This window comes from Delphinus delphis, chromosome 21 (genome assembly GCF_949987515.2).
Source record: "Delphinus delphis chromosome 21, mDelDel1.2, whole genome shotgun sequence".
Lineage (NCBI taxonomy): Eukaryota > Metazoa > Chordata > Mammalia > Artiodactyla > Delphinidae > Delphinus > Delphinus delphis.
In genome coordinates, this window is record NC_082703.1 from 29,228,558 (window position 1) to 29,250,722 (window position 22,165).

Sequence of the window (22,165 nt, forward strand, 5' to 3'; positions counted from 1 at the left end):
TAGAGAATGACTCCTGTGTATATGTGTGGCATGTGGTGTTTGCAGGGGATCTTATCTAATCTAATCTGGTTCTCTCATTCTCTAGCTGTGTGGACAGAAGTCCAGAGGGGATGTGATGTACGCAAGGGTGTAGGTGTCAGAAGTGGGATTCCACCTATCCCGACGCCAATGACCAGCTTGATTAGCTGGTCTGTTGCTTTATCTCACGGTGACTGTGGTCAGATGAAGAAACTTGTCTCAGTCTTCAGCCTTTCCCTCCAGCTGCTGTCCCTGTGGGTGGACTCAGACTTGGGGGTGGACGTGAGGCAGGGCTCCACAGCGGGCCTCGGGCTCACCTTCGGCCATGGCATCTGTGTGCCAGCAGTGGCAGGATGGTTCTGGTCCCTCGTGGATTCCTGCTGACCCCCGTGCCCTGAGCCACCCAGGGCTCTGCCACTAGGATGGAAGCTTCTACCTGGGCCGGTGCCTAAGATCGGGCTGATGTTGGCCATGGTGGCGGGAAAGGGCTTGGTGGCCGGCAGAGGTGAGGCAGGCCGGGCAGGGCTGCCCTCCCCCAATCTCCTCCCAGAGACGGACATCGTCAGAGTTGCCCTCCCACCGTCTTGGTGTGAGGACCTGGCCCCTTCAGTGGTGGCACTGAAGTAGAGTGTGGAGCTCTCCTGTCCTTCCCCTCCACCCAGCCACCCCCCTGCACCCCTCCCCTGCACCCCAGAAGCAGCCCCGTCTCCCTCCTTCGGGCTGCCCTCCTGCTGCATAGCTGACGGCTTCTGGGCAGGAGTTTTGTCACGATTATCGCTGGCAAAAGAGACGTAATTTGAAGTTTCGTCAGCCTCTGCTCTGAGGACAACTCGAAGCTCAGAGCCTTCCTCTGAGGTTAGGGGTTTGTGGGGTGACAATGGGGGCTCTTGCTGGGAGGATGGGGGCTTCCTCTCCTGGTTGCAGTGTTGGCTCAACCCCCATGGAGGGGAACAAAAGAAGCCAGGATTGTCTTCTCCAAAGAGTGCGTTGATCTTTGACACATTTCCCGTTTTCAGGGCAAGTTTCACCAATAGCCAGTGGTGATGGCTGAGGAAAGAGGCCTCCCCAGCCATCTGGCTTTCCATCCCAGCCTGTGGGGGACCCCACTGTGGGCTGGGGGGCTTCCCCAGGCTTGTTAGCACATCACTTTCCTCTTGGCAGGTCCCCAGGCTCTCCGGCCCCTCCCCAGCTGGCCCCGAGGCCCGGGGAGGAGAGTCTCCCTCTGCTTTATCACCCCCTGCAACGCCACAGGACTTCCTTACAAAGCCCTGCCAGATGTCTGTGGATTTAGGATGGAGCAGGCTGTAATAAATGACCAGCGAGACGCTGCCTGAAAAAGAAGAAAAAGAGCACAAGGTTATCTTCTTTGAAGTCCTGCGTCCTCGCTGTGGTTTGTAGAATTCCAGGTTCTGCAATTTTGAGTGGAGTCATACAACTTGGGATCCAAAACAGGACTCGTTGGAGCACCAGAACTGGATATTTGGGGGGAATTTAAGTCTTCTCCAGCTCCCATAAGCTGCAACTGTGTCTACACCTGAAAATCTAAGAACAAAGTCTACGTCCTGCGGATTCTATGGCTTCGTCCTTGAGGGATACTCCAACCGAGTCCTCTAGACGTGTGTGTGAGAGAGAGAGACAGAGAGAGGTTTGGTAGAAACGATCATTTTACTCTCAGAAAACTGGGTCAGATACTCAGAATTCAACCACCTACTCACCGGTTGATGGATTCCAAAGCGAGGGGAGGGGGAGGTAAGGAATCATGTCAAAAACAAGACCCAAGCAGAGGTTAAACATACGCATCAAAAACCTCGTATCAAGGAATTTCCATGAACAGCAACAATACTTCCTTTGTGCATAAACATCTTAATCACATTGTTGTCAGGTTCATTTATTTTGATCAGAAGTGTTGGCTACGGCAATAATTCATTTAACAGAGCTTTCCAGTAATCCTCCCACGTTATTTCCAGCTTCCTGTTGTACTGGACCAGGCGCCTGGTTTCAGGGCGCTCGGTATAAACAGCGTGAAACCTGACATAGGTATAAACAGCGTGAAACCTGACATAGGCGGGGAAGGAGGGGGGAGAGCATCGCAGGGGCCAGGAAATCGCAGCAAGGATGGAGCTAGAAGGAGCCTAAGAGACGCCCCCTTGCATCCTCTCAGGGTACCTTTGGGGGAATGGAGACAGAATTCCTATGGGATGTGACCGAGTGTTGTTTCTGCAGGGGGCACGGCTCCGGCCGTTTCTATACGTTGTTCCAAGTTCTCACAGCCAGCGTGAGGGAGGTATTGTCACTCTCCTTCTACAGTGAGCCACCCGAGGCCAAGAAATGGGAGCTGACCCCCTTCCCCCCCATCCTGCAAGTCCCAGGTACATGTGTTCAGCGAAGGTAGACTCTCCCTGAGGCAGCGTGTTTCACCGGGTTCCTGGTTGCAGCCCCAGGCTGGCATGCAGTAGGTACTCAATAAATGCTTATCAAGGGAGCTCAAGATGGCAGCCAGAGTTGCTTCTTTATAGCCTGTGCTCCGCTGACTATAATTCATGCCCCATGTTCCCACTGAGGACTCCCTCCGGCACCACAGGGGAATCAGTTCAGGCTGCCCCAGGAGCCCCACACATTTTAGGAATGGTGTCCGACATCTCTTTTCCAACTGGAGCGTGAAGCAGATTGGGCGGGCGGGGGGGACCTTTTTACGTCCGCCCCCGCTGTGCTCACAGGACTCAGTGAGAACTGGAAAATCCGAATGAGTGGTTGGGTTGCCCAGCTTCACCGTCCCTTCATCCCAAGTGTCACGGTGCCCACGCCCCCAGGAAGGATGGCTCGAGCAGTGCTGGGAGCTGCCGTGTGAGAGAGCCCAGCTGCTTCATGCCTGGGCACCCCGGGCACTTCCCTGCACCCTGGCGCCTGGCATAGATATTATTATTTTAAAAAGGACCAACCAGCTGTCCTACGATAGGCAGGTGGTTGGCACACTGAGCTTCATCCAAACCACGGACCAGTCCTCAGCAACAAAGGAAGGGATATTGATACACACGAGGGCTCAGAAGAACTGCCGGGGAATGGCGCTCCGTGAACCAAACCAATGCCCAAAGCCACACATTGTACAATTCCAGCTGCATAACATCGTTGCAGTGACCAAATCATAGAAATGGAGGATAAGTTAGCGGTCGCCGGGGGTTACAGAGGAGGTGGAGATAAGAGGAAGTGGATATGGTTTTAAAAGAGTAACAGAAGGGTCCTTATGGCCACAGAAGAGTTCTCTCTGCATCTTGAATGTGTCACGTCAACATCCTGGTTCTGATGTTCTGTTGTAGTTTTGCGGGAAGCCACCACTGGGGTACGGGGGAGGGATGCAGGGATCTCTCTGCGTTCTCTTTCCCCTCCCTCCCTCCCTCCCTGCTACCCTTCCTTTTTCCTTCTTTCCTTCCTTCCTTCTATTCTTTACTCTCTCTTTCAAACTCTCTCTTTCATGCACAATTTTGAAAATTTTCCCTGTTCCTTACCATAATACCTTCCATCCATCCTCCTAGATCTGACTCTCAAGTTATCTTCTCGGTGAATTACTTTCATGCATCTCCAGCCACATTAGCCGTCCTTGCGTCATTTCTCACTTTACACTCTTTAAAATGTTTTTTAAAAAACATTTATTGATGTGGAGATCTCTGTATTATTTCTGAAAACTTCAATCATCTCAAAGGTAAAAGTTTAATTTGAAAAAGAAGGGCTGACTTGGCCACCGGCATCTCTAACGAGCCTTGGTTCCTGACAACGGAGGGGGTCGAGCTTAAAGGCCACCGCTGGTTCGTGGCCCTCGAATACCTGTTTTATGGCCACGTTTATGAATCTGCTCCGTCCCTGGAAGAGTCATCTTCATGTCTCCAAACGCTGGAAGCTCCGGGGCGTTTCCTCTCCCTGGTCAGTGCTACCCCGACGGGCCAGTCCAAACCCCGGCTGCTGGCCAGGTAAAAGGACCCTACTCCCCGCCACCCATCCTCCTGCGTCAGAGGTCAGGGCTGCCCGGCGGTGCCCCGACTCCCACGCGCTCCCCCCGGGACGTGGGTGGCCAGAGGCAAGGCCATGGGGTGCGCGGGAGCTCAGGCCCCGAGTTGTTGCGAACAGCAGGAGAAGCCTCTGCCCTGGACCGTGTTTCAGACGCGCAAGGACCCGCGTGGGACATTCGGGTGTTGTCCTGGAAGCTCTGGCAAAGGCTGCAGAATGAGGGCGCCGCCATCGCCGGGCCAGCGCGTGCTGGGGCAGGAGTGCGGGGAGGAGGCCGACAGCAGGGGTGCGTCTTCTGTTATTTTCCAAGTGCAGGAGAGGAGCTCACACCCGATCTGCTAAGCCGGGTTAGCGTGGTGGGCACAGCGTGGACCTTGGAGCCGTTCCCTCATCACGAGACGTAGCCGATCACCTTAAACCGCCAGGCCCTATGGCTCTGCCACTCCCAGACCGCCTGACCTCGCGGCATCGCTTAACCTCGCCTTTGCCTCACCCCAGGCTGGGGGGAGCTCAGCCCCTCTCCTAGGGTTCTCGTCGAGACACCGCATGTGTGTGGAGCCAGGAAGGCCCCTGCTCTGCCCCCTGCGCACCCAGTGCCTCGATGCTGGGAAAAGAGCGGGAGCTTACGTCCTTGACCCCTGCCAGCGCGCCAGAGAGGGTCCCACCCCCGAGGCAGCCCCTGCCTCACCAGCAGTTCCTCTGAGCACAGCCAAGCAAGGCAGACGGAGGCCGATCCTCTTTCTCGTGCTCCTATGGGAGCGGCCTTGCCGCCCGCAGGGCAGGGAGCTTCCCTGGTCTCCATCCAGCTGCTTCTGAGCACCGTTTCCTACCCTTGGAGGGAGCTTATTGTAAAGAAGCAAGTTGGGGTAGGGAGGGAGGGGCTAGGAAGGAGACGTGGGGTCTTACCGATCAGAAATCCAGACAAGACTCCGGCTACCGTCCACAGGCTGGTCCGCGACGCTCCCTGGAGAAAATCCGTGGCCAGCAGCACGAGGATGGTGTTCTCAAGCAGCATGACCTAGGGCACCAGAAGGGGAGTCAGCACGCTTGGTCGGTGCAGGCGGCCTCGGGACGCTCCCGTCCTGCGATCTGCCGCAGCTCCCTTCAGGGTTGGGGGCTCTGTCCTCGTGCCCACGGGGCCCTCCTGGAAGCAGGGTCAGGGTCGAGTGAGCCTCTCTAGCAACGGGGTGTTCTCCCTGTTCTCAGTGCAGCTCATTAAAATGTCTGCAGAATCATAAACGCACAGGAAATGTAAGGGCACAGCTCACGAGGCTCGGGGGATTCCCTCTGGTGAGTCAGGTGGGGCTGAGAGCGACTTTTATTTGCTGCTTTATATGCTCCACATTCTCATGTTAAATTAACTGTATGCACCTGTTGGCTTTACCATGCAATAATTAAAAGTATCTGCAGAGCTCACAGTGACGCTGAATCCCAGTAAGCCATACTCAACACACTTTCGTAACAACTTCAGAATTTTTTTTTCGAATATTTACCTCTTTAAAGGTAAATCTGGCCCCTGGCCACCAGGTGGCAGCAGGGGAGGTACTCTTGCTGGCTAAACAGGAAACCTTCCTCCCGGGCCTGAAATAAGGGCAGCTCTTACAGAAGGCTCTCCGTACCTCCCGTCCAGGCGGGCTTATTAGCTAAGGTTTCCAAAGCTAATAATTTTAAATATAAGTTAATATAAAAATATTTTAATATAAAATATATCAATATAATACAAAATATATTTCTTAAAATAAGTAAATAAACGGGATGTAATTCAAAGATGATGTATTTAAACACTGTAGGAGACATTTTTTTAAAACCTGAATTGTCATACTATTATGCTAAAAGTCTTCCAAGGTTTGGCATAGCTATTCACTGGCATCATTTTAACTCTAGAAAGGTCAGATAAGGAGAGAATAAAAAATGATATTAGGGGCTGCTTAAAAATCCTAAGAATACCCACCTCCCCGTGCCTTAGGCTCTGGGCAGCTGTGTTTCAAGGGTCCAGCAGATGTTATTTCGGTTCTAAACGGCACTGCCCAGCAGCCCAGCCTGCAGAACTTGGAGGTACTCTCTCTCCTCAAATCAACTACATCTCATCAGCTGTCTGGCCCTCTTGACATATACAAACTCTTAAGTTTGTATATGTCAAAACAAAACAAAACAAAAAAACTGGTAGTGCAGACTGTGGAAAAAAAAATCCATCTCCTTTTTCCCGTCCTTACTGCCATTTCACAGTTCTTAACTTCCTACTTCCTGTCAGGGTTCTACTGCAGTCTCTCTTCCCCACCATTGTCGGGGTGACCTGTTTCACCTGCACATCAGGCCTTGTCATCCTCCCTAACACACCTGGAAACAGCCCCACCTCCACCCAGCGTCACGTGTCCACTCCTTGACAAGGCAGCGGTCCTCTCAACAGTGTGTCCCGACTCTCCGGTCCAGGGTCACCTTCCTACAGGCTGCCCCCTAAAGGACTGTGACTGTTGATGTTATGTGTCTGCTTGACGGGGTCAAGGGATGCTCAGATGCTGGTAACACATTACTTCTGGGTGTGTCCGTGAGGATGGGAAGAGATTAGCATTTGAATCAGTAGTCTGAGTAAACATCACCTTCACCCATGCAGGTGGGCTCCGTCCAATCTGTTGAGGGTCCGAATAGAACAAAAGAGAGGAAGAGGGAATTCTCCTTCTCTTCTTGAGCTGAGACATCCACCTTCTCCTGTCCTTGGACACCGACCTCCTGGTTCTTGGTCTTCTGGACTTGGACTAAATTACCACAGGCTTCCCTGGTTCTCCAGCTTGTGGATGGCAGACCGTGGGACTTCTCAGCTTCCATAATTGCACGAGCGAATTCCTATGACAAATCTGCTCTTACCCATCCATACACATTCCATTGGTTCTGTTTGTCTGGAGAACGCTAACAAATGCAGTGACTTTCCACTGACAAAGACCCTCTTCTTGACCAAACGACTCAGACAGGCTCCCCTAAGCCCTCTTCTGGACGAGGCCTCAGCCTTGGCCTATAAAAACTGCAGACTCGTAGCGGAAACGATTTTGCCCACCTCTGCACATTAAGAGACCCGAAGCAACACTACCATAGTTTCTAACAGCTCAAGGCTGCCCCCCTAGCATGATGACCCCAGCTGCAGTTAAGTCCCTGCTTAAGAAAGCTCAGGGCTGCCAGGAGAACTTACCGTTCATTCCAGCCAACATCTGGTCACAGGCAGATGGGCCCTGAACCTCCTCTTAGGGGGCGTTACCTCAGAAAGTCTGCGAGTATAAATCCTTTCTCTGTCCCTTTGAAATGTACGTCTTTTACCCCCCAGAGCTGTCTTCTCCAGGACCTGAGGACCATCTCTCTGAAACCCACACATCCCAGGAGACGACTCTCCCAGCCTGTGAGCTCCCTGCTCTAAGGTGTGTGAACACTCTTCACGACATAGACGGGAAGTGTGTTTCTCATCCCGAAAGTGCCAACTAACACCCCAGATGGTGAGGTCGCACTGACCACACCCCTTCACTCCCCGACTCTGCTGGAGCCCACGCTGTCCCACGCCATTCTCCCTTTAAAATATGCAGTCATCTCTGCACAAATTGAGGTCAGCGTCAGTCCACACTGGACCCCTTTCCTTGTTGCGACTGACTTAATAGAATCTGTTTTCATCGCCGTCAACTGGCGTCCGGGTGTGTTTAACTCGGTACCGTCCACACTGGCTTTCCTATGGCCTCCCCGCACCCCGTGGCCTTCATTTTGCTTCTGCGTCTTTGCCACTCCACACTTGAAACTTCTGTAGCGTCTAAGTTCTGTCTTTTCCTATTCAATCACTCTGAACTCAGTGGTCCGGTGACTAGGACAGCTGCAAAGAATTAAGCATTTGTTTCCCTTCCTTATGTAACAGCCCCCAGAACTCCTGGCACAAGGGTGTGAACGTGACAAAAACAAAGAAAGAAAAGCAGCAACTGTGAAACGTCTCCTTACGTAGTACTGCTTCTCAGGGCGCCCATGGGCATCGGCACGTGAACACGCTGCTCCGGTGAACGGACGATGGAAAAGTGACCCTCAGGTTTATTCACGGTGCATGGGGGCGGGCCCTGCCACACACTCAGCCCTCACCCCCCGCAGTGAGATGGGCCTTGTTACTCCCGGTTTCCAGATGTGGAAACTGAGGCTTGGTGGGGCTCTGTGACTCGTTCAACATCACAGGTCCCCTTTGGTCTGTGGGCCCCGTGGTCTATGGGGTCACCAAGCTCTACGGTGCTCTCCTAAAACCAGGAGGTGACCAACGCCGCCCACCTGCTGCTAGACAGGAGCTGCGCCTCCAGGCTCTTCTCTTTGTTCCCCTCTCCATCCTGGAGCGCCTGCACCCCTGAAAGTCTCTTCAACTTTTTGTATTAGTAACAGCCACTATTTGCTGGTTATTTCAGCCCAAGTTGTTTATTATTTAATCTTCCCAGGGACCCTGAAAAGCAGGTAGGTCTTACATCACTGTCACAGGGACACCGAGAGGTGGGTGGCTATGTCCTGATGTGCTGATGAAAAAATAGGTCCAGAGAGTTTAAATTCTTGGCCATGTCATTTGGTGACAATTAATGGTACAGCCAGGGTCCCACGTAAGCCCGTCTGATTCCAGAGCCTGTGCTCCGAAGCCCTGGCTGGTCCTCTCTCCTTTGCCATTTGCAATGCAGTTCAACTTCCCCCTTCTCATCAAAAGTGTCCCCGGTCATCCCAGTGGGAAGTGACACTCCTGTGAGATTCAGACGCTGCTTTCTCTGCCAGCATTTGTCCACATTCTGCCTCTTTTTAAAACTTGTTTGGGTAGAAGCTTATCTCCTCCATGGGACCAGAAGCGGCCTGCAGACAGGCATTACGTCATCTTTGTGCTTTTCACACTATCTAGGACCACAGCTGTAACTCAGTGATTGAGCTGATTAACAAGGGCATCGCGTATATGACACAGAATAGAACTGTGATTGTATTTATCAGATGGGCTGACGTAGAGAAAAACATCGCCAAAGGCGCCACAATCCTTGCCGCAGTAACTACGTGGAAACGACTGGACGTCAGGTTGCTATTTTCAGAGCCCATCATCTCTGTTCAAGACTATAATGCCCTTTAGATTTTTTCCTAAAATTAAGCTATGCCTTCTTAATAGATACGTGTGCTCAAGCGCACACACACACACGCATGCACGCACACGTTCTGCGTATACAGTAAACGCTGGGATTAAACAAAATCGTCATCACCACTTGCCGTGTAGAACGTGGCCATCCGGCTTCGGGAAGGGCTGTCCCAGAAGTTGAGGTAGCAGAGGATGTACACGGCACCCGTGAGCAGGTTGAACAGCCTCCAGCGGCAGGTGCTGTCCACGATGTCACTCTGCTGAGCCACGAGCCAGAACGTCATCACCAGCCAGTGGGCACCTGCAGAGAGCGGCCTCGGAAGTCAGGGTCCTCGGGGTGGGGGTGGGGCTGAGGGAGGAGACGGGGCGGGGGTAGGGCAGGAACTCAGAAACCAGGGCCTGTAGCCCTCCTCTCTGTTCTGACTGCATCTGACTCGGCACCCAAGAAAACAAATGAAAACCCAGAAGAGATTCAAGGGCCACAGAAAACCCACACTTTTTATTTTGATCCTCATAAGGGGTAGCTGACCTAATTTGGGGATGAGCAAACAAAAACTAGCTTCGGTAACACTCACTAAATATTGCGTACTTAGGCCTTTTTAGTTCCAGAAAGTGTTTAAAGAGCCAGTGACAAAACTGATTGCTCACTGTTTTTTAATCCCTGCTCGAAGGGCTAAAACCCTCCACATCCAAAGGAAAGATCTCTATGCGGTCCAGCCGTGATATTTGTTCCTATAGTTTAGGAGGAATAATGTCATACTGGAGTTTGAACTGAACATTTTTTAAAAAACGAATTAAAAAAAGCTAATGTCGGGCTTCCCTGGTGGCGCAGTGGTTGAGAGTCCGCCTGCCGATGCAGGGGACATGGGTTTGTGCCCCGGTCCGGGAAGATCCCACATGCCATGGAGCGGCTGGGCCCGTGAGCCATGGCCGCTGATCCTGCGCGTCCGGAGCCTGTGCTCCACAACGGGAGAGGCTGCAAGAGTGAGAGGCCCGCGTAATGCAAAAAAAAAAAAAAAAAGCTAATGTCTCTTTAGGAACACAATTTCTTTCATAGATTTCTGCTTTCTGCCAATAAATGTATCCGTGCTTGTTCTAGGCTCAAGTCTAAATATCTCTCAGTGCTTCTTGTTCCTTCTTGTAGAGGGTGTTCCCTGATGACCGGAAGAGATTCCTCTCTGGGCAGGGACACACAGGCCCCCTGCAGGCATCCTGCATCATCAGGCAGACTCCCTGTCATCACTGGTCAAACCAGGTGCGGCTAGACTGAGGGCTGAGGGGGGCTTTGAATTCAGTGGAGATGTCCTGTTTGAAACAGAGAAGACGGCTAAAACTCAGCATTTGAATAACATGGAGGGCTTTGGGAGGCTATGAGTAACAGCACAGTATGTACTGCACGTTTCTGTATTGCGTCAGGGCACGTGGGACCCTGTGCCTCCCTCCTGTTTAAGTGTCAGTTTTACTGAGGATTTTCAGCCCATGATACAGAATGTGGAGCCCTCACAGCAGCTAGAGCTGCGCTCTGGGGCTGGCTGGTCCTGTGAGCGCTGGGCTCTCTGAGCTGCGGGCGCGTTTCTCCAAAGAGACCCTGCATGCATTCCTCCTCTCCCTGGACACTCGTGGGCTGAATCTATTCCTCCACATTCTTGAACTTGGGCTGGCTGAGACCGCTTTGCCAGGCAGAATACAGCAGAAGCCATGCTGATCCAGTTCTGGGCCATTCCACCCCCTTTCTCTTGGAATGCTCAGCTGACATGTCCGAATACAGATGACTTTGCCGAAGAGAAAGGGTGGAGGAGCCCTGGGTGCCAGACGTCTGTACAGCCAGCCCAGTGGCCCCGGGCAAGAACCCCCGGCGGAGCCCAGTCAGCCCTCAGAACCGGGGCTGTTGATCATGAAAGGTTCTTTTTTTTTTTTGCGGTACGCGGGCCTCTCACTGTTGTGGCCTCTTCCATTGCGGAGCACAGGCTCCGGACACGCAGGCTCAGCGGCCATGGCTCATGGGCCCAGCCGCTCCGTGGCATGTGGGATCTTCCCAGACTGGGGCACGAACCCGTGTCCCCTGCATCGGCAGGTGGACTCTCAACCACTGCGCCACCAGGGAAGCCCTATTGATTTGTTTTTATAGACACATGCAAAGTACGATTAAGTAAAAGGTTGAATAAGAAAGTCAAGTCTACTTTGGTTTTAGGTGAAAACTACATGGTGGTCTGCTACATTATCATCTGTAATTTTAGCAAATATTTTATAATTTAAAAACATTTAATAATTATAATAAATGAGTTATATTGTGCTCAATATAAGCGCTCAATAAATACAAGGAACTATCACATTCTTATGTTAGAAAACCCATCTTTAGACTGGTAACAAAAAATGCACAACAATTTCTAAAACAAACGTGATGGTTATATATATATATATATATATATATTTTTTTTTTTTTTTTTTTTTTTTGCGGTACGCGGGCCTCTCACTGTTGTGGCCTCTCCCATTGCTGAGCACAGGCTCCGGACGCGCAGGCTCAGCGGCCATGGCTCACGGGCCCAGCCGCTCCGCGGCATGCGGGATCTTCCCGGACCGGGGCACGAACCCGTGTCCCCTGCATCGGCAGGTGGACTCTCAACCACTGCGCCACCAGGGAAGCCCTATTGATTTGTTTTTATAGACACATGCAAAGTACGATTAAGTAAAAGGTTGAATAAGAAAGTCAAGTCTACTTTGGTTTTAGGTGAAAACTACATGGTGGTCTGCTACATTATCATCTGTAATTTTAGCAAATATTTTATAATTTAAAAACATTTAATAATTATAATAAATGAGTTATATTGTGCTCAATATAAGCGCTCAATAAATACAAGGAACTATCACATTCTTATGTTAGAAAACCCATCTTTAGACTGGTAACAAAAAATGCACAACAATTTCTAAAACAAACGTGATGGTTATATATATATATATATATATATATTTTTTTTTTTTTTTTTTTTTTGCGGTACGCGGGCCTCTCACTGTTGTGGCCTCTCCCATTGCTGAGCACAGGCTCCGGACGCGCAGGCTCAGCGGCCATGGCTCACGGGCCCAGCCGCTCCGCGGCATGCGGGATCTTCCCGGACCGGGGCACGAACCCGTGTCCCCTGCATCGGCAGGCGGACTCCCAACCACTGCGCCACCAGGGAAGCCCCATGAATGGTTCTTGTAAGGCATTAAGTTCGGGGTGGCTTGTCAGGCCCCAATAGATAGTCAGAACGTATGCTCAGCTCACCTGCAACAACCAGAACCCAGACGCGGTAAACTTGGAAGAACAGAACCAGACTCAGAACGCGGGCTCCCACCATGCCCATCCTCCAGAGCAGCTGGCAGCCGAGGGCCGTCCACGGCATGGAGAGGTGACCCGGCTTCATGGCGCCCATGGCACGAGCATAGCACACCAGGGCCCAGGACAGCACAGACCAGGAGCACAGCGCACTCATCCCTGGAAGCGAAGCGCACAGGACAGCCTAGTATTTACAGGACGTTAACCCTTAACAAAATCTGACTTCTCAGAGGGCATCGTCCCCTCCGTGCGAACACGCACGTCTTTCTCTGAAGAAATGAGGGCGTGCGGGAGAGCTTTCCTCTGCTTAACACATGGGCGCTTGTCCCCTCAGGTGGGCTGGGCTCTCCGTGTTCACCCTTTAAGAAAAGCATCCCAGTCACCGCTCCTCAAGCACCTCTGGTTTATGACGAAGCAGATCCTAACGGCTCTGAACGTGCTATTTCATCCCAAACGCACTTTGCCATTCAATCCATATAAAGGAGGTTTAATTAGAGAAATGAGACCAGGACATCCAATGGTTCCAGCCTGCACCCTGGAGTGAGAGCCAGCAGAGGATGCACGTTTGCTGGGGCCCGAGTTGCTCTGATTCCATGGCTCTCGAGGTGTGAGGCTCAGACTGCAGAGTTAGTCCCGGGGGAAACAGACACCCTGATTTCACAAGAGGCAGCACGCTGCACCTTCCCAAGGTGCTTTCAGGGTCATCTGACTATTTCTGTCCCATGGACTGAGCCCCGTGAAGGAAGCTGACCCCCGGGATCTCATCGCCCCAAACAAAAGCCAGTATTAACCATTCCCTTGGGCTGCCCTAATTCTCCCAAACAGGAGATCTTAGGTTGCCAGGTTTTGCTAAATAAGGGGTTTCCTTCTGTCCGCCTTGAGAAGTCGGACAGTCTGAGGTCAGTGGCAGGAGACACTCACCCGGCACGATACCAGTGAAGTCCGAGGCGAGAAAGACGTATGTTTGAAGCAGCAGGTGGGGCCCGACCTGCAGCAGGGCTTCCAGGAGGCGCAGGGCCGACAGGTCGGCCTCCTGCATCCGCAGCTGGTCCGAGGCGGGGGCCTCCCCTTCGTTTCGGAGAACAGGGGCCACGGCGTCCCAGTGCCTGAGGAAGAGGAGAGCCCAGGACTCAGAACCACACCGTGATAGCTTAAACAGTAACCCACTTCTCTGGTTTATCGCGTAGAGACCGATAGCTTTCCAGGGGTTAACTGATCACATCTACACCCCAAGTCCCTGAGCTCTGACTCCAGAGTGAAGGTAGCACGTCTGACCCAAGTGCTGCAGCAGGTGACCTTGCCCAGCAAGGCCCGGCCAGCGGAACACACTCTGGCCACACGTGGAAGGGGTGCTAGGCCGGGAGCCTGGACCACACAGGTTTGCTGCGGGCTCTCTCTGAGCCCCGCAAAGTTTAGCGCTAACCCTGAACTACCTCCCCGGCCCCAGGGCCTCTCGGGATGGGAATTAATCCACTTCCGCTGGACAGCAGGAAGGGCAGGGCACCATCGTGGGGTGTGCAAGGACGGGCTGCCCTGGCTGCAGGGACACACGTCCAGGAAAGGGAGTCAGTGCAAGAGAAGAAAAAGGAGGAAGTGCGCCTGTTTCATTCTACTTCCCCCAAACCCACCCTAGAAACCTTTCTGATGCTTCCATCTTACGAAAGCCGTCTGGAGGTACCATGGGTCGCTGTCCCGCGCCCCCAGGAGGGTCGCGCACGTATAAAAACGACACCGTTCCCCAGGCACGTGTGGGCTCTGGGGACTTCGGGTTTTCACAGCAGTTTCCCACTCACGCGCCCAGAAGCAGGAACACGGTGATCCCTACACCTGCCTGCAGCAGGGGCTGGCGTGCCTGCCAAGTCCACGTGCAATTGCGAACTTCTGTCCTGTCCAAGTTCAGAAAAACTGGGAATCGTTTTAATTTACCGACTCCTGAAAGAGAGCTGAGTGCGCCTTTCAAGTTACCCCGAACGCCCCCACCTCTGATCTCCGGCCAACATTTCTACGGCCAGAGCAGAAGGGGGTCCTCTTTGAAATGGCTTTGTTCAGGGTACACAGGGCCCAGGAAAGACACTTAAGAAAGACAGCTTTCCTCTTTCATGATTTGGATCCTGGAGTGAACTGATTTCTTACTGAGTCTTTGAAGCCGTGATCTCTGACCCAGATATAATGTTAAGAAAAAGCATATGGGGCTTCCCTGGTGGCGCAGTGGTCAAGAATCCGCCTGCCAAGGCAGGGGACACGGGTGCGAGCCCTGGTCCTGGAGGATCCCATATGCCGCGGAGCAGCTAAGCCCGTGTGTCACAACTACTGAGCCTGAGCTCTAGATCCCACGAGCCACAACTACTGAGCCCGCAAGTCACAACTACTGAAGCCCGTGCGCCTAAAGCCCGTGCTCTGCAACAAGAGAAGCCGCCGCAGTGAGAAGCCCGTGCACCGCAACAAAGAGCAGCCCCCGCTCGCTGCAACTCTCCCTTCTCAGTTCCTTTCCTGTGCAGTCTCTAAGGGCCTTATCTGACCAGGTTACTCCTTTACTTAAACCCTTCCAGTGGCTCTCAAACCCCTTACCTGGTGGACAAGCTCCTTCATGGTCCAGCCCAGTCTGTCTCCATCCACATTGCTCTCGTCCAGAAAATCCTTACCCCGCACTCACAGCACAACAGACTTCTAGTTTTCCAAAACCACCACTTCCAGCACTTCCTTCTGCAGCAGCTTTGCTGTTGCCTGGGTCCGAAGTGCCTCCCCTTCCCACGTGCTTCCAAGTCCACCTCATTCTTCAGCCCTCCCACAACGGCTCCTGTGTCCGGACAGCGGTTCCAGACGTGAGCACCATCAGAGTCACCAGGTGGGCTGTTGAAAGACAGGTTGCCCGGCCCCAGGCCTAGAATTTCTGATTAAACAGACGCGTTTGGAGAATTATGAGGCGTTTGCCGTGATGCCATGTGGGTCCCGGTGAAGCTCGAGAATTTGCGTTTTTAACGAGTTTCGGGTGATGAAGACGTCTCTGGTCCAGAGGTGCACCGTGGCAAACCCTGGGGCTCCCAGCATCCTGTGAACATCTCTCTCTTCTTCTAATTCACTGTTCCAGCTTTGTTCACAATTTGGCCTCAGACTGTGCCTTAATCACGTGTCTCCAGTCCCTTTGGTCACACAAGGTTAGTAAACATGAACGAATAAATACCGAGCATACTGAGCTGTGTTGATGATGGTCTAAGATTTCTCGTTGCACTAAGGACAACATGCACTAAAAATTGACGTTTGTTAACACGTTTAATTAAACTAACTTGGTCTTTGGAATGATGTCTCTCAGCAAGCTCCACTGAACAGCTTAAATAAAAAACCAAACGTATCCGCTTCCCCCGGCATAGTCTATCGTAGCCCCACAAGGTGAAGAATTAGTGATGCTCCTCTCCATCTTAACACTTTATGGGGACGTGAAAGCTGAGGCAGTGAACGGTGGAGGTTTCCGCTAGGACTGTACCTTTTTTTCAACTTTTTAAAATTGCGGTAAAATGCACATAACATAAAACGTACCATCTTTACCGTTTCATGAGTACAGTTCAGTGACGTTAATAATTTAAATTTCATAATTGAATAGATTATTGACAATTTGCAATAATTCATAACGGTGTGCAACCGTCACCACCATCGTCCTCTGTAACTCTTTTCATCTTGTAAAACTGAAACTCTGTCCCCATTAAACAATAAGTCCCCGTTCCCTCCTCCCCCGGCCCCTGGCACCCCCCACCCTACTTTCTGTCTCTATGAACCTGACTACTCTAGGTGCCGCATGTAAGTGGAATTATGTATTTGTCTTTTGCGTGGCTTACTGCATCATGTCCTCCAGAGTCATCCACGTTGTAGCATATTACAGAATTTCATTCCTTTTTTCCATTGTATGTACAGACCACATTTTGCTTATCCATCATCTGTTAATAGACATGTGGTTTGTTTCATGTTTGGCTACTGGGAATAATGCTGCCAGGAACATGGGTGTACAAAGATCTCTTCCAGACCCTGCTTTCAACTTGTTTGGATATATACCCAGAAGTGGAATCGCAGGATTATCTGGTACTTCTATGTTTAATTTTGTGAGGAACTACCATTCTGTTTTCCACAGTGGCTGCACCATTTTACATTTCCACCGTCAGTGTGCAAAAGCTCCAGTTTCTCCACATCCTTGCCAACACTTGTTTACTGGGGTTTTTTTTTAAACAGATTGATGTTGAATAGAACTTTTTTTGTTTGTTTTTGTTATCTGGAACTTAGATTATGCAATCATTCCAGTACCTATTTAATTAATTAATTTATTTTTGCTGTGTTGGGTCTTCGTTTCTGCGCGAGGTTTTCTCCAGTTGTGGCAAGCGGGGGGCCACTCCTAATCGCGGTGCGCGGGCCTCTCACCATCGCGGCCTCTCCCGTTGCGGAGCACAGGCTCCAGACGCGCAGGCTCAGCAGTTGTGGCTCACGGGCCTAGTTGCTCCGCGGCACGTGGGATCCTCCCAGACCAGGGCTCGAACCCGTGTCCCCTGCATTAGCAGGCAGATTCTCAACCACTGCGCCACCAGGGAAGCCCTGTGTTTTTTTTGTTTTTTTGTTTTTAAATTTATTTATTTCTGGCTGTGTTGGGTCTTCGTTGCTGCCCAGGGGCTTTCTCTAGTTGCTGCAAGCGGGGGCTGCTCTTCCTTGCGGTGCACGGGCTTCTCATTGCAGTGGCTTCTCTTGTTGCGGAGCACGGGCTCTAGGCATGTGGGCTCAGTAGTTGTAGCTCGCGGGCTTGAGAGCGCAGGCTCAGTAGTTGTGGCGCACGGGCTTAGTTGCACCACAGCATGTGGGATCTTCCCGGACCAGGGCTCAAACCCCTGTCCCCTGCATTGGCAGGCGGATTCTCAACCACTGCGCCACCCGGGAAGCCCTACGTTTATGTTTTACGTCCTTGCCTGTTTTACAAGCCACTTCATGAGGTTTGCGTTTAATTGGTTTTTTGTTGTCAGTAGATTCTTCTGCATTGCGTTACGACCCCTTTCTAAATGCTGTTTGTATAGGGCTGTGCAAACAGAACTGTTTTGGCTCCTCCTACAGGTGCTTTCGCTGAACTGCAGTTTTCTGAGCGGCTTCTTTGCTGGCCCTGACTGGGAATCGGTCTTGCGAAGTTTCGTGTGGATGTGCTGAAAGACACTGCATTACCCAGTGTCTTCTTTGCGAAAGCCCAATGAGCTGGTTGCAGGATAGGGAATAGATTTCTTGTCTTCTACTTTAACTTTCAAAGTTTTCTTCTAAGGAAGTAGATTTCCATTTGTTTGGTTTATTTTCTATCGCAGAAGCATTGCAAAACCACGTAGCTTCTTGCGCTTGTTACAAAACTGAGAGACAAATCTGCGGTTCACCGTGAGCAAGGGTAATTGTGCATTTTCTGGCGTTACCTTCATTTCCAACATCCCCTTCCGTTTCCTGACTCTTCTCACTTCTTTTCTTTTTTCATGCCTTTTTTTTTTGTCCTTTTAAATTATACATATATATTTTTAGTCACCTTAACTTTTTTTTTTTTTTTTGGCCGCACAGAGCAGCATACGGAATCTTAGTTCCCTGACCGGGGATCGAACCTGTGTCCCCTGCAGTGGGAGCGCAGTGTGAAACACTGGACTGCCAGGGAAGTCCCACTAACTTCTTTTTTTAAATAAGAAGAGATATAGATGAATAGTTGTTTTTCCTAATTTCTAATTTTCCTGTCTCTCTTCATTTACCCATTTTAGTTTTTTAAAAAAATATATTTAGTATTCATGGCATCATCTGAGAAACTTGGGGAAGATGAGCGGGGGTCAGTATTGGACACCAGCATGGAAGTGGATACATGTGAGCCTGACGCTGCCCCATCTCTGAAGAAGGCACTGGATCAAATGGGACCAAGGGTCCCCCCGGAGCCCCAGAAGACAGATCTATCTGACAGTTATTCAGGAGGCTTCTCTCAAGTGACTGGCCCTGACTTCAATCTTCTTTTGAGCTATGATATGTTTGCTTAGGGGAGAGTTGATTCATTTTTTTTCAATAGGTGCTCTGTCCTTGAGGTCGCAAACTTGATGACTATAACGTACCACGTGGTCCCTGGAAGGACCGGAGCCCTTAATAGTTTTCATACCAAGTTGGGCAGACAGAAGGGTCAGCACATGTGGGTAGCGCCCAGTACAGGCTCCGATCCTCCCTGAGTCCAACAGGAAAGCCAGCTCTGCTCTCTTCCCACTGGTCAGAGTCCTATCGTTTCAGAGGAACCACATGGCTTGAACACAAAGGCTCAGCTTTAGGTAAAACTGCTGTAGCTGAGAATGCTTCTGCTGCCTTTAGAGATGTAGGGTTCCAGCTCCGAGGGGCCCAGAGAAATTCGGGTGGTTGGGTGATGTCTTTATCAGAAGTACCCTCTGCCTCCAAGCTGAGATTCATTCCCTCCTCAGACGCAGCTGGGAAATCAGAAAACTCACTTCAGCGCCTCCAGAGAAAGCCTTGGGCATGGCTTGAAGGCATAAACCACCCAGGACAGCCAGCAGCGCAGCCCGAGATCTGAGACTTGGCCGTGACTCCTGATAGCCTTTCTATCCTCAACGTCTACAAGTTCATGTGCTCTTGAGCCGGAGGCCGTCACCGATCTGATCTCCCAATTTTCTCCCTTTCAAAATTCCTGGCAACTCTATGGGATTACGAGGCTGCTGAGAGCTGAAATTTGCCCCAGTGTAAGCTCACTGCCGCATCTCCCCTGACCCTCCAGGAATCCAGGTATCCCAGGGAAAACAACACCTTACCTGCTGCACTTGTGGGCCACAGCCGAGCCTGCTGAGCGCCAGGCCTGCCCAGGATGCCTTTTTACGGAAAAATGTGGCCCTGGCACCCAGATGGCTTCTTCTCGCAATAAAAGCTTAATGCAAATGTTACCAGGCCGACCCCACTGCAGAGTCTGCTTAAATCTGTGTCACCCTCCTGGAGTGAGGGAGTAGGTGTTTACATGGACCGGCCCTAACTGAGTCACTTTCCATGGCTCTAAAGGCGAGACCAACTGAATTAAACACGAGCACATAGGATTTGGCCCAAGTCAAGAAAAAGCTTTTGAAGGGTCACGGCTCCTTCTGGTAGGAGCCCCTTGAGGATGCTCAAGGAAGTTCAGGCTCGGTGAGGGGACCAATATCAGAGCAAACGTTCAAAGAGGTGGCTTCCAACGTTCTCCCAAGCCTGCACTTTTGTGACCCTAAGGATGGAATACGTACGCGCAGAACCCTCCTATCGCACGTGTGAAATCACGCTTCAGGGTTGAAAGGGGCTGCCTTACCGCTTCCACACGCCAAGCTGGAGGACGTGTAGCACCACCAACGAGCAGCGACTTTGATGTCCATCTTCTCGGAACCAGAGGTAGCTCAGGCCCTGGACCAGGAAGCCAGGTAGTAGCACAGAGAGGCCCAGCCACCCCCAGAGGAGCCGGCCTGTGGTGAAGTAGTAAACCACGGTGCAGAGGCCTGGGGACCAGAGGAAGGACCAGAGGGTTAGTGGAAGGCAGGAGGGAGGGACCAGCAAACGCTGTGTCCCTACAGCCAGCAGTGCTGCCTGCTACACCTAGCCTGGAGTGGGCAGAGCCCGCGGGCAGTCTAGACCGGAATGAGGTCGAATGAAAGCGCCAGAGCTTCCCAGAGGATCCCAAAGGCCAGACACCATAGCTGTACAAAGGAACTGTTGGATCGCATAGGACAGCATGCAAAAAACCCCACAAACACCTGGTACTTAGTAAGGGCTCAAAAATGTAAAACGTCCTTTCTGGGGGCGGCTTCATTTATTTTAGTTTCGAGGGTTGTAGGATAGGGTCAGGGAATGGAAAGAGCTTGATAAATCTAGGTTAGGATCTGCCCTCCCTGACGAATGACAATAGACGCGGGTGCTTACCTCTGTCCCGTACTAGCAGGTGCTCGGGACTCACAGTTATTGTTTTACAGGACTATTGCTTGGGTTCCCCAGTGTTAGAGTTTAACATGGATTTATGGGCACGTAAAGCTGTGAACTGCAGCGGTAAGAGAGCGCTGCCCCAGGTACAGACGGGAACCCTGCAGGTTCCCCGAGAAGCCATTCCTTGGTGCCCAGGCTCTGTCTCTTGCGCTAACCACCCGGCACACAAGGCAAACCAGGAGCCCCAGGCTCCAGAAGCCTCTGGGGGAGTCACCGCCCTGCCCAGTCTGAGGAACGCTGAGGCCCAGGCGTTCCTAGCTGGGAGGGAAGGAGGACCCCACGTCCGCGGGGCCACCTGGGGTGGGTGCTGAGACCCGGGGTCCTGTCTCATCTTAGCCCTGCTCAGTGGCGGCGCTGGAACCCGGAGCTCTGGAGCCGATCTCAACGTGGGACCTCCTCTGGGCGCCTCTGAAACCTCATGGCGGGGACGACCCCGGGGGCCTTCGTGGACCGCGGTTCAAACAAGGGACCCGCCGACGCGGCGCGGGGGCAACTCCCTCCCAGGAAAAAGTGCAGAGCCAGAGCCCGCCGGGGTCCCCAAGTGCCTGCGAGCTGGGGAGTGGCGAGGAACGCTGGGGGATCTGGATGCTGAAGCGCCGTTAATTCCACTCCCCCCACCCCTCCCCCCATCTGCGGGGGCCCCGCGAGGAAGAAGCGGCTGCAGGGAGCCGGGCGGCAGCGGGCGGAGGCCTCCGCTCCGGCACCGAAGGAGTTACAAGTTCAAACTGGAAAGGCGCTGAACCGCCCCGCCCTCCGGCCCCGCCTCGCCCGGCGGACCGCGCTCCCGACGCGACCACCGCGTCCCGCGCCCGCCGCCTCCGGTCCAGCTGTAGACGGTCCTCCCTCCAGAGCTCCGCGGAAGCCGAGCCCAGTCCCACCACAACCTGGCCCCAAGCGGTTTCCCCCGCCGCCGAGACCCCCAGGCCGGCCGGATAGTGGGGAGAGCAGGGCGCCCCCAGGCCCGCGTGCAGCGCCTCGGGCACCTGCGGCACTTTGCCGAGTCCTGGAGGCCTTTCTGGAGGGAAGGGGGGGCCACGTGTGCCGCGACTCCTGCAGAGGATCATGCACCCGCTGGAGGGGGAGGGGGGAGGATCGTGCACCCGCCGCGGAGGGGCCTCAGATACACGGGGACCACGCATGCAAGGGGGAGGGGGCGGAGGGGGTGCGGCATTCATCCTCGGGGGCAATCACGCATCCCCGGGAGGGTCGTGCATTCGCAGGGATCTACCAGGGACGGGGCGGGTGGGGTGCCACCGTGCGTGCACCGGCGCGCAGTGCTGGGCGCAGGCGGGGAGAGGCCGCCGCCGTGGCCGGGGTGGCGTGTGGGTCCCCGGGCGTCAGGATGGGTCGGAGGGGTGAGCGTGGCCTGCCCGGCACTCACGCGCGCTCTGCTCGGCCGCCAGCAGCAGGGCGGAGAGGCCCAGGACCCCCGCGTGCATCCTCTGCGCCCGCCGCGCCGCTGGCCTGCGTCCCGGGCCCCCGCCCCTTCCCCTCCGGCCGCCCCGAGTCGGGGAGGGTTCCGGCCGGAGACCCGACTGCAGGATGCATTTCGGCTGAGCCTTTAGGAGCAGAGTGTCTCGTCCTGGGTTTTCCCGAGTAGCTAGACGGGTCGGAGGGAGGCAGGGAGGGGGGCAGAGTTGTCTGCTTCCTAAGCAGGGAAAGTACCGATTACACCCGGCCTCTAGATGTGCGCAAAAGCAGTTCCTCTGCTGTCCCCCAACCTTATAACGGGCCCTGGAAAAGTACTATGT

General features: G+C 52.9%; 1 protein-coding gene across 1 annotated transcript; it reads right to left on the minus strand.

Moving 5' to 3' along the window:
* Positions 1-218: 218 nt before the first annotated feature.
* On the minus strand, positions 219-21,853 carry XKR5 (XK related 5). The gene is made up of 7 exons (XM_060001236.1): positions 21,796-21,853; positions 19,750-19,933; positions 13,359-13,543; positions 12,387-12,596; positions 9,256-9,425; positions 4,924-5,035; positions 219-1,348 (listed from the first exon to the last, which is right to left on the minus strand). Exons 1-7 carry the CDS (start codon positions 21,851-21,853, stop codon positions 219-221), a joined length of 2,049 nt encoding a protein of 682 aa, XP_059857219.1.
* Between the last annotated feature and the right edge of the window lie 312 nt (positions 21,854-22,165).

Coding starts and splice junctions, on each gene's coding strand:
- XKR5 (XM_060001236.1), bottom strand. CDS start 21,853: ATGCACGCGGGGGTCCTGGGCCTCTCCGCCCTGCTGCTGGCGGCCGAG. Junction 5,036..9,255: donor GGATGGCCACGTTCTACACG/GCAAGTGGTGAT, acceptor CTGGTGCCCTAG/GTCATGCTGCTTGAGAACAC. Junction 1,349..4,923: donor CTTGTCTGGATTTCTGATCG/GTAAGACCCCAC, acceptor CTTCTTTTTCAG/GCAGCGTCTCGCTGGTCATT.